The sequence below is a fragment of the Stegostoma tigrinum genome, chromosome 37, assembly GCF_030684315.1.
Source record: "Stegostoma tigrinum isolate sSteTig4 chromosome 37, sSteTig4.hap1, whole genome shotgun sequence".
Classification (NCBI taxonomy): domain Eukaryota; kingdom Metazoa; phylum Chordata; class Chondrichthyes; order Orectolobiformes; family Stegostomatidae; genus Stegostoma; species Stegostoma tigrinum.
Genome location: NC_081390.1, coordinates 8,665,435 through 8,682,440, shown reverse-complemented (window position 1 = coordinate 8,682,440; position 17,006 = coordinate 8,665,435). Strand labels below are relative to the sequence as shown.

The 17,006-nt window shown below is 42.4% G+C and overlaps 1 protein-coding gene across 1 annotated transcript; it reads left to right on the top strand.

Annotated features, from left to right (window-relative positions):
* Positions 1 to 4,512: 4,512 nt before the first annotated feature.
* Positions 4,513 to 6,462, top strand: LOC125467612 (bone morphogenetic protein 10-like). Its single transcript, XM_048563710.1, has 2 exons — positions 4,513 to 4,970; positions 5,525 to 6,462. Exons 1-2 carry the CDS (start codon positions 4,628 to 4,630, stop codon positions 6,460 to 6,462), a joined length of 1,281 nt encoding a protein of 426 aa, XP_048419667.1. The 5' UTR covers positions 4,513 to 4,627.
* Positions 6,463 to 17,006: the final 10,544 nt, after the last annotated feature.

Sequence of the window (17,006 nt, the reverse complement as noted above, 5' to 3'; positions counted from 1 at the left end):
GTAGTTAGCCTTGAAAATAATTTGACTCAACTTTCTGCAGCAAGTTCAGTTTTTATATGCCAGGCAAGTAAAGGCATTTCATGTTGTTCAAAATGTTTGATGGTAAGCCAAACAGCGAGGTGTGAAACTAATCACAGAGTGATTCAGCTCCAGCATCATTGTTGGATATCTTTCACTGAACTCATCTCATGTTTCAATTGTTGAACATGACAGTTAATCTTGCCTTTATTTTGACAGCATGTTTTGGACCACAAATTGTTATCTGCCAATACTAATGAGCTTACATCAAAAGAAAACAGCAGAAATCATCGAGATAGAAATTCCTAATGTCAAAATGCTTGAATTTGCTATGATGCAGATACTGAAAGTCAAAGTCAATACTGTGTGGAGCTGGAGGAACACAGCAGGCCAGGCAGCAACAGAGGAACAGGAAAGTTGAAACTTTGGGTTGGGACCCTTCAGCGCCTGAAAACAGATCCTACCACTAAAGAGATGTTCCCCTTCCAACTCCTTTATGGTTTCCATAGGGACTGCTCTTTCCACCACTCCTTTGTCTGCTCCACACTTCCTCACCAACCCCACCATACTTGGTACTTTTCCCTGGAATGCAGTAAGTGCTACACCCGCCCCTACACCTATCACCTCACCTTCATCTAAGGCCCAAAAACTCATCCGCATTCAACAGGGGTTCACTTGCACAACCTTCAACCTGGTCGACTGCATCCATTGCTCCTGATGTGGTCTCCTCTACATCAGTGAGACCGAGTGCAGACTCAATGAGAGATTCACAGAGCATCTACGTTCTGTACGCTCCAATCAACACCACCTTCTGGTAGCAACTCATTTCAACTCCGTCCCACACCCCACTGCCTTGCTGACAGGTCCATCCTGGGCCTCCTCCAATGGTTACAATGAAAATTGGAGGAACAAGACCTTATATTCCACTTCAGGAGCTTACAGCCCAATGGCCTCTACATAGAATTCACCAGCTTCAAAATCTCCCCAACCCCAGCCTCATTTCATGTCCAGCCCTCCCTCTCATCCCTGCCTCCTTGAACTGACACAATTTGTCCCCATTCCTTCTGACCCATCTGTCCCACTCTTCCCATTGACTAATCTCCACAACACCCTACCTGCATTTGCCTATCATTACCCTACCTGCCTTCACTCAGCCCCATCCCCGCCCCATTTATTTCTGAGCTTCCTTCTGACTTCCCAGTTCTGTTAAAGGATCTGACCCAAAACATCGACTTCCCTGTTCCTCTGATGCTACCTGACCTACTGTGTTCCTCCAGCTCCACACTATGCTGACTCTTACTACTGAATAAGTCAGATCCCAGATTGAAATCTGCCTTGTTGGATTTTTTAAAATGTTTAACAAGACAGTCTCCACTGAAATGAAAGCACACAATATTGCAGGTTTGGTTTAAAACAAAAAGGTATTATGTAGAATAATTTAAAATAAAAGGAAATAAACCAAATTATCTAAATATAACACGTGTTTAGAAATTTTGAAACATACAGTAAAAAAACCATTGATCCCAAAATCATCTTTTACAGTAAATATACCAGACTAAATTCCCTTCTCTGTCATCCCTATACACTTAATTTAATTGCAACTTCAACTCTGACTTCAGAATCTGACAGCATCCTCCTGGAGTCTTCTTACAACTAAGCTTCAACTTTCTCAGCTTCAAATAATCCCTATGGGTTTTAACTAAAGATTTCTGGTCTGGAACTTTCATTAAACTCCTTGTACTAAAATAAACTATTTTTAAAAGTTCTACAGTATATTTTCCCATTCTCAGGAGCAACTGCTTTAAACATTCAGTTTCAACCACAACTCTTTCTGAACTGCCAAAACTGACACTAAATAAAACTTTTCATTCAAGCTATGGATTTTTCATCTAACCAAAGCAAAACAATTCCTGACCAGCTAAACTAGAGTACAAAGCTCAACTGTTTATCTTGTTGCTGGAAAATTTTTGCAGTGTAACCAAAAACACATTACTCTCCAGGAAGTGTTTCTCTCACACAGTTGTTTCAAAATAAATCACCATGGCTACAGAAACACTTACAAGTTAATCATTAAACTAATTCTGACACATAGAAAACCCATATGACACAAGTTCAAATTTGAAAATCTAAACTGAACATTAATATGTATATATGAATCTGACACTATACATGACAAGTTCACTGATTGATCCTAATCCAGATTAATATACAATCTGCTTATGGGTTCATATTTCATCATCTGCAGCTTGACAGGGTGTCCTCAAGACTAACCATGAAACCAAATTTTTAAGGATAATTAGAATTTCTCCCTTGGTTTGGACACAAAATTTGATATCTTCAATGTGATTTCATGGATCAAAGTTAGTGCCAACCAGGAGGAAGTCAATTAAGAGGTAGATTTATTTTATGTGGTAAATCCTGAAGATTGGAATGACCTATTCAAAATAGATTGGTGATTCAGTAATAAAAAAAAGTCAGATTCAGAATAACGTGATGAAAACTGTCAATTTGAACTATACTAAACAATGCAAACAATATATTAAATCATTTTATTGAACTGTCATTTTGATTAGTATGACACAGTATTTAAGCAGACATTCCAATGATTACATGCTTAAAGTATGCATCTCTTCCAAGGTTACCACGTCAAATATGGTCACATTCACAAGATTTTAAGGACCATGCACTTGATACATTCCAAATGCATTTAGGAAATGTCTTATCTACAAAAGGGTTATAGCAAATATTTTGCCTGTTTTATGTTGGTAAAAGGGACTTCAAGATGATTAAACCATAAGGCATGTCTGTCCCCAAGCTCCAGTTTACATCAGAGCAAAACATTCATTATAAGCATATCAATGCATCAGTTGTCTATGCCTGGAATTAAATCTTAATTGTAGTGACTTTTAGTGTAATTTGTTAAATAATTGCAAGTGTCTTGTTGCAAAGTATTTCAATTCATACAGAAAGAGTAATTACTTCATTCTATTATTGCTCGAAGCAATTGTTATCTGTAAAATATTTGTCACAGTCTTGTGTGGTGTAATTACATCAGTGCTTCACAGCATTCTGCATTCTTGGCACATGGATTGAGTCTTCACATACTTCACTTATCTTCAGGAACACAAGTGTAACTCCAAGACAACACACCCCATAACAACTGAAACCCAAAAGAGTGAATCGGTCTCCAGACAAAACCTCCAAGTTCAAATACATTGCTTTGAAATGAAAATTCAGCCTAAAATGTGCTTTTGTTGTGTTTTTTTTACATCAGCTTGCCAAATAGGAATAGAATGTGTAACCTAGACCTGAGATAGTTGAATGAATAAATTCTGTTGGGGTTGACAGGATAGAGCAAATAAAAACAGGCAGAAATGCTTTTGGCACCACATTATTCATCTACCTCACGTTCAGTTCTATTGAAGTCAAGAGAGCTGAATATTACAGTCGGTGTGCAACAGGTACCAGTTTTTGATACCCACTACCCCATCTCCTCATGTCCATTTCACCCCCTTGGAATTGATCTCTGTCCTACTATCAATGCAGCCAGTGAAGTGAAATGATTTATATCCTCATTAAATCAGCACACAGAGGAATATTAGATAAATCTGAGCCGATTGACAGCAGAAGGTGAAACCTGAAGATCCATCTGACTGTTGCTGCTGAATCTTAAAGGTTCTCATTCCTACACATTTTCACCATTTCAGAACTCTTCACTCAAAATGTGCTCATATCGATTCCTCTGTTATTTATTTTAACTGATCAGCAAGTCTGGGCACCCTGAATGACCAACTGTTCTGAATGTTAAACAGAGCAGATTCTACTTTGGGATGGTAAGAACTGCCAATGCTACAGATTCGACTTTGCACTGCCCATTAACAAATCCAATGATAAACTGCAAGCTAGTTTGTCTGTCTATTCAAACCAATGATGGGAAAACACTTTGACACAAAGCAGACTAAATTTTGTTCCGGCCCTCAAAAATGGCATTGATTAACTGGTCATTTGAAAATAAGGTTAAGAGGGTAATTAAATCCTGATTAACCTGGTTTCCCCCCACCCCCAACCTACCAATTCAGCAACATGCAAGGACAGAGGCCACAGAAAACTGGTTGGCTTGATACTTGTTTGCTCGAGAGCTGTTTTTCAAAACACTGCGGATACAGAAGCAATTTGGGCCAGAGGAGGCCGTGATCTGTTGAAGGAAACGTCTTGTGAAGTTTGTTGAGAATTGGCAGCGATTCGGTGGAAATAATTAGGCATTGACCCTGGAGTGCAGAACGTAGCCGCTTGTGTTATACATTGTTCTTGCCATTAGCCCGATGTGTTCGTCAACTGTTTACAGAATCTTCATTAACTAAGAGGGTTGCAAGATAAGGGGAACTCAAGCATCAATGGATATGATAAGACTCTGCATCTCTGCAAGACTGCCTCAATGATATTGATTGAAGCAGAGTGCAGTATCTCAGAACAACAGGCGCAAGCCAAGGGAAGACCAATTTATTACAGAACCTGCGTTTGTTTTCATTGTTCCTTGGCAGGTTATAATCGATTAATAAGTTGAAAAAAAATCTTTTGAATCTCGGGGGAGCCCTCAAGATTAGAAGCGATGCCCTATTCTACTTGGTTCGCCGTCGTGTCCTCCCTAAATCTCTTGGTGCAAGTTGCAACGTGCAAACCGCTGAACGGTTGGGACATCTCCACGGAGGAAGAAGGGGAGCAGAATTACGACCGTGAAGGTGTCCTGGATGAGGACGTGGAATTTGACTTCAACGCCTTTTTGCAAAGCGTGAAGAACGAGTTCTTGCGGACCTTGAACCTGTCAGACATCCCAACGCAGGAACCACTCAAAGTGGAACCACCGCAGTTTATGATCGACTTGTACAATAAGTTTGCCACCGACAGGTCGTCAATGCCCTCCTCAAACATCGTGAGGAGCTTCAGGGACGAAGGTAAATGCGCGCCTTCCTCTGCAAAGAAAGAGAGAGGGGAAGGGGGCAGGAAAGTGTACTGATTCTAGGCTTAAAGATGTATTAGTGGAAATGGTCTCTGAAATATGATCTGCAGCAAATGAAAAACATTGACCAACAATTATGGAGCTGCATTAAACGAGTGAATAGAATCCATTGGTTTGGTAGGATGATCTAATTTGTACTTTGAACACACCACATTCCATCTCCATCCCCAGAAACTGCGAATTGACAACCCAATGGAAGAACTGGACCGAAACATTAACTCTTGACCGCTCTCCACACATGCTGCCAGACCGACTTAGCTTTTCCAGCAATTTCTGTTTTTTTGTTTCTGATTGCCAGCAACTCCTTCTGGGTTTCTTTAAACCCAATGAAATGGTGTTTTCTAAAAGGTTTTGCTGATTTGAGGTGTTTTGGTCTGTTTCTTGTTTTGTTTGCTTACGTAGAGAGTGCAGTTAGAAGTACTACATGCTGTCTATTTTAGCTTCTCCCTCTGTTTTGTTCTCATGGGGCTGCTGTTTTCTTTCTGGCAGGTACCACATCCATCCTTCCAGCCGCAGAAAGTGAGGTGAGGAGGCATGTCCTGGTGTTTAACATCTCCATTCCCCGGCATGAAGAGATTACCATGGCCGAGCTGAGGCTCCATACGTTTGTGGAGAGAGACAGGAGGCAGTTTGAAGGGGCCGACAGGACGGTGGCGGTCTATGAAGTGTTAGAGCAGCCCCAGGGAGCTCCCCGACTCTCTCTGCTTCTCACCAAGCGGCTCGGGGCTAAAGACAGCGGCTGCGAGGCGTTCGAGGTGACCGGAGCCGTCAAGCGCTGGATCCGCTCAGGAGCCTCTAGCCATCGGTTCGAAGTTCAGATTGGCAGCGGTGGCAGCGGCGTTAGGCAAGGAGGGTCACGGGCGGCAGTGGGTACTCCAGACCTTAGCAGTGCCAGCAACCCTGAGGATATGCCTCTGCTGGTGGTGTTCTCTGATGACCGGAGCCATGGTCGGAGGGAAGCAGGAGATGAGCTGAAGGAGCTGATTGGGAAGGAGAGGGAAGCACTGGCGGCGGGTTCGGGTTCTGGAGCTCAAACTGGGGACCTGCTCCGAGCTCAGGCCGCCTTTCCTTCGGACACATCATCCCGGACCCGCAGGAATGCCAAAGCGGATTATTGCAAGCGGTCCCCATTGCATGTGGACTTCAGTGAAATCGGATGGGACTCCTGGATCATTGCACCTAAAAGCTACGAGGCGTACGAGTGTCGAGGGTTCTGCCACTTCCCCCTGACCGACCATGTCACCCCCACCAAACATGCCATCATCCAGACCTTGGTCAACCGCTCCAACCCCAAGAAAGCAGTTAGAGCCTGCTGTGTGCCCACCAAACTAGACCCCATCTCGGTTCTCTATAAAGATGACGCTGGGGTGATCACTTATAAATACAAATACGAGGGCATGGTGGTTGCTGAGTGTGGCTGCAGATAGTGAGAGGGAGGGAGGATGAGTTCCCCCCCGCCCACACACACACACACACACACACACACTTTGTAAATCTGTACATTTGGGATGCAAGTTTATATATAATTGTTTTCTTTATTTAAATGTGTACAGCCGGCTAGTAGAGAGCGTTAAAACTAACACCTTCCAAAGATTACATCTTAAAGCCTCTCTGTAAATACATTCTACAATATTCTCAACGTGGCTACAATGAGAGGGCAGGGGATTCGATGTACAATTCCAATGCACAGTATGGCCGCAGCGGGCGGAATGGCCTTTCACAATTCTGTGACACGCTTCCTGCGTTCAGTTTGTTTCTGTTTTAACATCACGGTGGAGAAATTAAAAAAATAGAATTACTCTGTGAGTTATCAATTGTCTAAGTGGCTATTGAACCTTGGGGTGGGCGAAATAAAATGGGTTTATTTATAATCATTGGTAAATCAGGTGTCGAGTGATGAGAAGCCTTAGTCCCGAGTGCCAAGTCTTATCCGACAACATACCACGCTGTTTTTCTCCCTCTCGCTTCTCCATGGAGTAGTTCACAGATAACAGCACATACCTTCCAACAGCTGCAGAGACCCGCGGGCAGTCATTTCCTGTGAAAGAGTAAATACTTTATCTGAGAGAGAGAAAAAGGACATTGCATAGATAAAATGGCTTCGTGCAGAACACACTCGCTATTTGCGAGGACATAGCGAGAGGTCAGGACACGACAGATCAACCAAATGTCCAAACGCAGCCTGTTTCTGGGAATTCCTACCTCCCCTCACCACCTCGTGTTGCAAACTTAATAAACGTCTTGCAAACAAAAGCAAAATGGAAACGGAAGGGTGTCCTCGCGGAGTAGACAGTCCAAAGAAACGTAGAAACGATCGGCTGCGGATTGGTGGGGAAGTGGGCATTTTTTAAACGCAAATTGTCGAAAAATTCGTTCATTTTTTTAGGTGAAACCATAGCTAAGTATTGAAATCCGTTACCATCTGGTGTGAATCTAGAATCGTTTTCCGGTCGAACTGAGAGGTTTAATGCCATGGCAAAGACGAATATTTCCACTCAAAACTACACATCGAATCGGAAGAACGAAACGCCCAAAAAAAAGTATTTACTTGTGGAGAACTCGACAAGAGTTTGTTGAAAGTGGTAAATCAGTCGCTTAAAGATTTTATATACAATGTGTTTGTCCGCGACTGGATTCAGATGCATTTCCCCCTCATGGGAACGCTGAAGATGAACCACCTTTTAGCCTTAAAGCATGCCAACTCCAAAGATTGACTGGATTTCTCTCTCCCTAGATGCTGCCAGACTTGCTGAGTTCCTCCAGTTATTTCTGTTTGTGGTATGGTGACCTGTCAGGGGCTGGAGAGGATCAACAGCAGTCTGCGGAAAATGATTGCTCTCCTCACACTGTTTCTTAGCACCTGCGAAAGATGCAGCCTTATTCAAAGTCTAGTAGAATAACATTCCCCACCACCTTACAGCCAATTAATGTCTTTTTGATTAGACAGTAGCAGAAGCAGCAGCAATATTGCAGTCTGCAAGGTCCCCCAGAGCAACAGCTAGATTTTCCCCATCAAAACTGGTTGCCAATTCTGCTAAGTTTGATCTATGTGTTCTGTATTGTTGCTTGAGGGATAGCTCTCTCACTGGCCACTGGAAAGGACTCTCCAGCTCTTGTCTAAATCTGTCTGCCTATTTTCCTCCTCCAAGACTGACCCATGGACTTCCACTGGATGGCTCACACTTGTGGGTATCCTTAGAGAATCACAGAATCCTTACAGCATGGAAGCAGGTCATTCAGCCCATCGAGTCCACACCAAAGAGCATTCCACCTAGACCGCCCCGCCCCTTCCCTATCCCTGTAACCATGCATTTCCGATAGCTAATCCACCCTAGCCCACACATCCCTGGACACCATGGACAATTTGGCATGGCCAATCAATCTAGCTTGCACATCTTTGGACTATGGGAGGAAACCGGAACACCCGGAGGAAACGCATGCAGACCGTTGCCCAAGGGTAGAATCGAACCCAGGTCCTTGGTGCCATTGTACCACTCATAGACAGGAGGTTTTGGTCTGGTACTTGACCCTAGAGTTTCAGATCCACAGGTAGGGGCATGACCCCTTTGTGTCCTCTTCCTCAAGTGGTGGCCTGGACTCTTTCATGTCTAGCTGATGGTATTAGATTCCATCTGAAAGGAAGTACCTCTGGCTCTGCAGCACCCCCTTGGTGTTGCACTGACATTTGTGGTCAGATTTGCAGTGGATATGGAGCTCCATCTCTCCACATACACGTGCCAAATCATAGGGGCTACAAGGTTTCTACTGAGCCTCTGAGACTGATCATTTATGAAGGTTTCTCACCTTGGTTCAGTTGTTTGCTCAGATCTGCCTTGCTAATACTGTAATGCAAAATAAAACAGCTTTTGGACTGTAATGTGAATATGTATAGCATATCTTTCTCGATACTGGTCACTGCAAAATCAGAGGTTGTCGTCGTGCAGACAGTTTTGGGGTATGGAAATGGAGGATGGCATGCAATGATCCCTAAAAGACCTTTATAAAAAGATCTTCACAAGGATATCTTTTCATTAGTTTCAGGAGGCTCAGTGGTCAACACTACTGCCTCACAGCACTAGGGACCTGGGTTTGATTCTGTTGTGTGGAGTTTGCACATTCTTCCTGTGTCTGAGTGAGTTTCCTCTGAGTGCTCCAGCTTCCTCCCTCAGTCCAAAGATGTGTGGATTAGCCAAAGGAAATGCAGGGTTACGGGGATAGGGTAATGGGATTGGATGCCCTTCAGAGGATCAATGTGGACTAATGGGCTGAATGGCCTGCTTCCACAATGTAGAGATTCCATGATTCTTCTATGGAAATAGATGGAAAGTGTGTTTCTCACTGACTGTAAGTAAATAAATAGAAGAATCAATTTAAATTTCCTGCAACAGAGGGATTTGAACCTATATCACCAAAGCACTATTCGGGTTTCTGAACCAAAAAGGCTGCTTCCACGTTGTAGAGATTCTGTGATTCTACGATTATTAGTCCACTGATTTTAGCACTGTGTCACTGTCTCCTCATTGTAGATTTAGAACCTTTAGCAGAGCTAGCGACTAATATTTTCTAACCAACCTGTTCACTGATATTGTGATACACCTCTGGAACAGGTGGAACTTGAACCCAGGCCTCTTGGCCCAGAGAATAGGATATTGCCACTGTACCATAAATCTCTTAGAATTGGTGAACTGGTACGTAAACTATACAGGACTAGCCACAGTTATTCATGACTCAGCCATTCTGGCTCATTGACGAGATTAGAGGTATAGATTCTTTCTATTCAACTTCATTTAACAAGCATACCAATGGTGGGACTGGGGTGGGTATACCAGGAAGACCAACATTGCAGAATTTTCCAAAACATTGCTACAATTTGAAAGCTCATTTCAAACTAGGACTAAGTGTGTGCATTTGCTGGGTAAGAAAGTCCAAATCTTTAATTTGTAGAAACCCAATTTCACCTAATTCAGTTTGTAGCTGACAATAAACTCAAGTCCACAGTTTAAATTATATCCTGGGTGCAAGCCATAAATGGTATTAACCCCAAAGGCTTTCAGTGAAATAGCACATTAATTCAGAACCAGCTGAAATTGAATTCTCATCAAGTGACTTGGACCCATTTTTGTTAGGAGCATATGTAAGGAACCAAATGAGTGTCATTTAGGACTGGAGTTGAGCATAATTAAGTGGAGGAAGAACAGAGGTGTTTGTTTGTTTTTGCCTAAACAAAGTAGCTGATTGGTAAGTACGAGTAATGAGAATTTCTAGTCTTTAAATTAAAAGTAAGGTCTTTGTTTTGTGTTTAGGTTTCTAGGTTTTTGTTTTCCTACAAAAAAATCTGGTTAAGTATAAGATTGAAATTGGTGTAGAAGTATTTCCATGAAGGGTAAAGAGTAGGGATACAAAGACTAATTAATTCATTAATTAAAATATGATAGAGATGGCAGGTTGGCCAGCTGTTGCTGCTGCAGCATGTGGGAGCTGCTGGACACCAAAGTGATCCAGAGCAAATGCATTTTGCAGTGATTGTTTGCATCTTGAGCAATTAGATCTGAGTTGAGGAGTTGGTATCCGAGCAGCAGATACATGAAGGAGAGGCAATTTTACTTGGATACTTTGGTCACACCCTCCGAATAGGTAAGACAAAATTGGTTTTAATCAGGGAGAGGACAAAGTGAGACAGCTATGGCCACCAAGGGGTAGCTTTTAAGGAGGCCCAGCAGTTGTCCAATAGTTGTGTGGACCTTGAAAGCAGTGGGCAAGAATTCCCATAGCGATGTAATATTGGTAGGGGACATTATAATTAGGGAAATAGACAGTGTTCTCTACGGCCATGAGCATGAATCCCAAAGGCTGTGTTACCTGCCTACTAACCTCATCCCACCTCCTTGACCTGTCCGTCTTCCCTGGACTGACCTATCCCCTCCCTACCTCCCCACCTATACTCTCCTCTCCACCTATCTTCTTTTCTCTCCATCTTCGGTCCACCTCCCCCTCTCTCCCTATTTATTCCAGAACCCTCTCCCCATCCCCCTCTCTGATGAAGGGTCTAGGCCCGAAACGTCAGCTTTTGTGCTCCTGAGATGCTACTGGGCCTGCTGTGTTCATCCAGCCTCACATTTTATTACCTGCCTTGTGCCTGGGTTAAGGAGATTAACGGGGAGTGTAAGGCACCCAGTTATCATCATCCACATTGGTACTAATGACATTGATAGGTGCAGAAAGATGGTTCTGCTGAAAGATTTTGAACAGTTAAGAGATCAATTGAAAAGTAAAATGTCCAAAGTAATAATCTCTGGATTATTACCCGAGCCACAGGCAAATTGACAGAGGGTAAATAAAGCCAAAGATGCATGTCTCGAAGATTGATAAGGGTGGGTTGGGTTTCGATTCATGGATCACTGGCACTTGTACTGGGTGGGAGGGAGATGTGTTAGAACAAGCTTCACTTGAATTGTGCTAAAACCAGTGCCCTGGTGACTGAATATCTAGAATTTTAATTAGACTGAAGAGGAAGGTCATTTCAGGAGAAGGGAAATCGAAAGGATGTGGCAGCTATTGAAGCAATAATACGTAGAGTGGAACAGGAAGGGACAGAGTGTACAACCATAAAGGAAAAGCAGCAAATATGATCAGTTGAGGGGCAATGGCGAAAAGGCAATATTAATGGCTCTTTACTTTAAATGCATTGAACTACCAGCAGTTCAAGAAGGCAGGTCACCATCATTATCTCACTGGCAATATAGATGGGCAATAAATTTTTGCCAGGGATGTAGCATTTAAAGACAATTTTAAAAAAATATATAGTTAAACTAACTGTGCTGAATAGACAGGGATCTCTAATGCTTGGTGTGTGTTAATTTTTTTTAGACACAGGGTTGTAATTCCACTCTCGGAGAGCATAGATGCACTGCATCAATGCAATAAACCTATTTTGTAGCAGTTCATTTGGATATTTTTAAAAACATCTGTGGATATTGATGAGTGTCTAAATTAAATAACTGTAAAAAGTACCTTTATCAGCAGTCCAACAATTTAAGAATAACTAAGTAACATATATATAATTAATTTCAGTTATTTTAATTTTGACTTTGGATTACATCTTCTCTTCCTTGAAAGGTTATATCAGACAGAAAGCGAGACAATTGTTTTACAAAGTTTTTATATTTCATCTAAATTTACTATTTTTTTAAAAAATCTAAATTGGAAATTGCCAGACATAGACATGCAGCAATAAAAAATAATCCTGGAACTTCCAAGAATAAATCCATGACAGTAGAAGAAAAATGAAATTAACTGAACTGGAAACGCTTTCACAGACTGTAAATTTATTTGAACAGCAGAACGGTGATGAGTACCATTAAAACACCCCCTACAATGTCTAAAAGAAAAGAGTGGGATTGAGGTTTCCACTATTTCAATAGTCTGTGAGCTGGGACATCTTCAAACTAACCAAAAGAATAAATGCAAAGCAAGCTGAGCTGTTCATTTCTGCAACATTTCACTTGTGCGTTAGTTAGGGTAGAGGGTTCCATAGCTGTTCCTGGAATGAGGGGTAAAAGACTGCATTTCTGTTCCTGAGGTTGGTGGTGGGGGGTTTATTGAGATGGTGGGGAAGCACCAATACCCCTAGGTTTGTAACAACAGAAGCCAAAACTCATATTTTTGGAAGAAGGCAAAGAGAATAACATTGAAAAACACATCAGCCATGATTGAATGGCAGAGCAGACTTAATGGACCAAATGACCTAATTCTGATTAGATTCCCTACAGTGTGGAAACAGGCCCTTCGGCCAACAAGTCCACACCGCCCCTTGAAGCATCACACTCAGAGCCCCCTGAACACTATGGGCAATTGAGCATGGCCGATCCACCTAGCCTGCACATCTTTGGTCTGTGGGAGGAAACCCACGCAGACACGGGGAGAACGTGCAAACTCCACACAGACAGTCACTCGAGGCTGGAATCGAACCCGGGTCCCTGGTGCTGTGAGGCTACAGTGCTAACCACTGAGCCACCGTGCCACCGTGCCACCTGACTATATCTTACAGTCTTACATGCATGTTTTTGTTTGCCTTTTTGCAGCTGTGTTCATCTTAGAGAGAGTGAGCAGTTAGAGATGAGCAAATAATCCTGGCCTTGCCAGGAATGTTGCATTTACAGAAGAAATGTTTAAAAGTACAGTTAAATTCAACTAACTGTGCGGAATAGATAAGGATCCTTAATGATTGTTTTTTGATAACTTATTTTTTGAATGCTGCCTGGCCTTTGCAAAGGGCCTCAGTTGGTGAAGATGAAAGATGGATTTGGAACGTGTCATGCTTTATCCCTGCCGGTTTTTTATGTCCATCTGATTTTCTGCAGTTACCTGAACTGGACATTGATTGCACCTGCCTATAGTGCATCCACTCTGGGCGGATCTGGTTCAGTGAGCTCTTACTGATGCAGCGATATGTTAGTCTGTTAAATGTCTTTGAATTATCATGTCTAGTGTTGTTAGGCATCCTATCAAAGACAGAAACAATTTCATTGAGTTCCAAAATTCCTGCTGCTGAACTGTACTATTTGGATTCTTTCACACTGTTAACAATTTGCCAATAACTGTTTCCCCAGCCACTGTGGCATTCCTGAATGCACCCTCCTTCCCCTTCCTACACAATCTGTTGATTTTCTACTTCTTCCCTCATGGAGTGTGTGCATCACTGGCAAGGCTACCATTTTTTGCCCATCCCTAATTACCATTCAACCAGGTGGTTTGCTTCTCCATCTGAAAGGGCATTTAAGAGTTAACCAAAAAGCTTCAGGGTCTGCAGTCACCTACCAGGCCAGGTAAGGATGGCAGATTTCATTCCCTGAAGTTCTTCGGTGAATCAGATGGGTTTTTACAATAGCTGTTACAGTCAACATTACCGAGACTAGCTTTCAATTCCAGATATTATTAATTGTAATCAAATTCCATCAGCTGCTGTAATGGGATTTGATCCATTGTTCCCAATACATTAGCCTGCGTGTCTGAAGTACGAGTCCAGTGACATTATCACAACATCATTGTCTCCCCCTAAAAAAATTGATGAACCCCTCCTCTGTGTTTAATGGAGATAAAGGAAGGATACAGTCACAGGAACCATTGGGAACTCAGCCACTGGAATGCCAGTCCAGGTTGTTCTGACTTCAGACTGAGCTAAGAGTTAGGTCTCTTCTAGCGTCCACCATTGATATTGCACTGCCAGTGTCTGCAAAGGTCACCACTTTCCTGAAATATCATGTGACCACATCTTTCCACTCTCTCTTTGAGGTACCAATCGGGGGAGGCAAGGATGCACTAAACAAGACACGGATGCACTGTTCACTTGAGCAAACCAATCCATCACGGGGACTGCAGCATTTATTGAGACATTCAATGGTGTTAAAGACACCACTGTTGAGCCATTCAATGTCACCATGTTGGTTTAATGGTTACCACTGCTGTCTCATAGCACCTGGGTTCAATTCCACCCTTCGGTGACTGTCTGTGTGGCGTTTGCACATTCTCCCTGGTGATGCATGGGTTTCCTCTGGGTGCTCTGGTTTTGTCCCACTGTCCAAAGATGTACAGGATAGGTGGATTGGCCATGCTAAACTGCCCCTTAGTGTCTAGAGATGTGTAGGTTCAGTGGATTAGCCATGGGATGTCCACGGTCTTGCAATAGCTCAGATGTTGGGTTTGAGTAGAATGCTTTTCAGAGGGTCGGTGCAGACTTGATGGGCTGAATGGCTTGCTTCCACGTGGAGGGTTCAATGCTCACATTGCCCACGAAATAGCCATTGCTAACATGAGGATTATGGAGTTCTATGGACTGACAAGATCTCTGAACACCAAGGAGTCATCACTTGCGTTCATTTATGCTACATTTTTTAATCCCATCATGTTTTTCAACAAATATATGTTTTGCTCATTCAATGCAAAGGTAATTTGTGACCAGGAGGACTACATAATGCAAGCAGATGCTTGTTCTTTCAGAAATGACCACAACACTGTCATTTCAACACTACTGAATGTCTCAACAAATTCTGCAGCCAGTGAATTACTTTGAAAGTGTAGGCACTGCTGGTGTGTCATGTCAGTATTCTTTCTTTCACATAAAAAGCCAAAGCTTGGATGGATTCTAGGCAACTGAAATCATTGTGTTGTTACATCTACATGCCTTTGTGGGATTCTAGGAAAACTGCTACAATGGAAGCTACTATTAAAGTCATTACAAACATGCTACTTGGAACGTTCTATGGTATAATCCAGCTAGAATGGCAGTCGTGGTATTCTGAGTACTTCATGTAGTTGCTGCACAATGTAAGCAAGGCAAATGAGGTATCAGAGAAGAAGCAGCTCAGAGGCAGACGAGGAGCAGCATGAGATGGGTGTAAGTTATCAGCTAACCAAAGAATGCTTGGACCAAAATACTTCAAAGTGATGAAGTACTATTGGCAATGCAGTGTGGAGCTGGAAGAACACAGCAGGCCAAGCAGCATCAGAGGAGCAGGAAAGCTGATGTTTCAGGTTGGGGAAGAAGGGTCCCGAACTGAAACATCAGCTTTCCTGCTCTTCTGGTGTTGCCTGGCCTGCTGTGTTCCTCCAGCTCCACACTGCGTTATCCCAGACCCCAGCATCAGCAGTTCCTACTATCTCTGAATGAAGAACTATTGTTGTGTAGCCAAGGATCAGAAGTTGTCAGGAATGTCTGCTCCTGATTTACCAGTCAGGTGGGATCTTCACTGATCACCTAAACAGGGTCAAGGAGTCTTGGTTTAATATTACTTCCTTCTATATGTCACTTTTTCCACCTGCAAAGGGGTTTCAGTTGAACAACATGCTCTAATCTTTGGAGCACAGCTTAATCCCACAATGCCATGACTGAGCTGCAGTACCAGCACTGGGTCAAAACTGATGTTATTCAGTCATACAGCACAGAAATAGACGCTTCAGTCCAACCAGTCCATGCTGACCATAATCCCAAATTAAACTTGCCCCACCTGCCTGTACTTGGCCCATATCTCTCTAAAGATTTCTTATTCATGTACTTATCCAAATGCCTTTTAAAGGCTATAACTGTACCCATATACACCACTTCCTCTGGAAGTTTATTCCACACAGGAACCACTGTGATGATTGTTGTTGATTAAAAACTGATGCAGATCCACAATATGTCCAATGAATGGTTTATTCCCTCTGTTTATGTCTACATGCCAGCAGAAATACCTGCAGAACTGACCCACCAATGTGAGCGTTAATTCCATTGAATACTAACCATGTCATCTTATCAAATGTTTCTCTGAATAATGTTTAGGTGCCAATTTAGCTCAGATATGATTTTTCACAATTGCCCGCGCCCCCCAAATTTCCCTTAATACTGTGGTGGACTGTCTCTGCACAGGCTATCATCTGGTCCAAGTTCAGAATGTGTAACATCTCAAAATAGCTTTTGCTTCCCATCAATGCTATTCAAATTTCAGCAGTACTTGAGGTAATGAGCTGCTATGTTTCTTTTGGAACATGTTTCCTTTGGTGTTTGTTTAACACAATTTATATTCAGATAGATTAGACACAGGGCATTTAAAGTTATAGAACACACTGCCACTTACAACTTCCTCAAAATACAAAATCTTGTATGCGCAGAAACTCTCTGTCCAACTTCCTCCTATTGCAATTTTTGGACACATTTTGTCTGTAGTTGACATTTGAACTATTTGCATAAATATATGAAAGATATCATTTGTGACAAACAAATAACTGAATTGATACAATTACAGACTCAAATCACTACATGAAGCTGTGAAATTAGTTTATGAAGTCTCCCAACTCCATCAACATCATGTACATAAAGAATAATTAACCAAAGGCAGTGCTACTAACAATTTACTAAACTACATTATGATGTAAGGTGTGTGTATATAGTTTGTATTTTGAAATAGTGGCATATGGGAATCAGTCTATGAAGGGG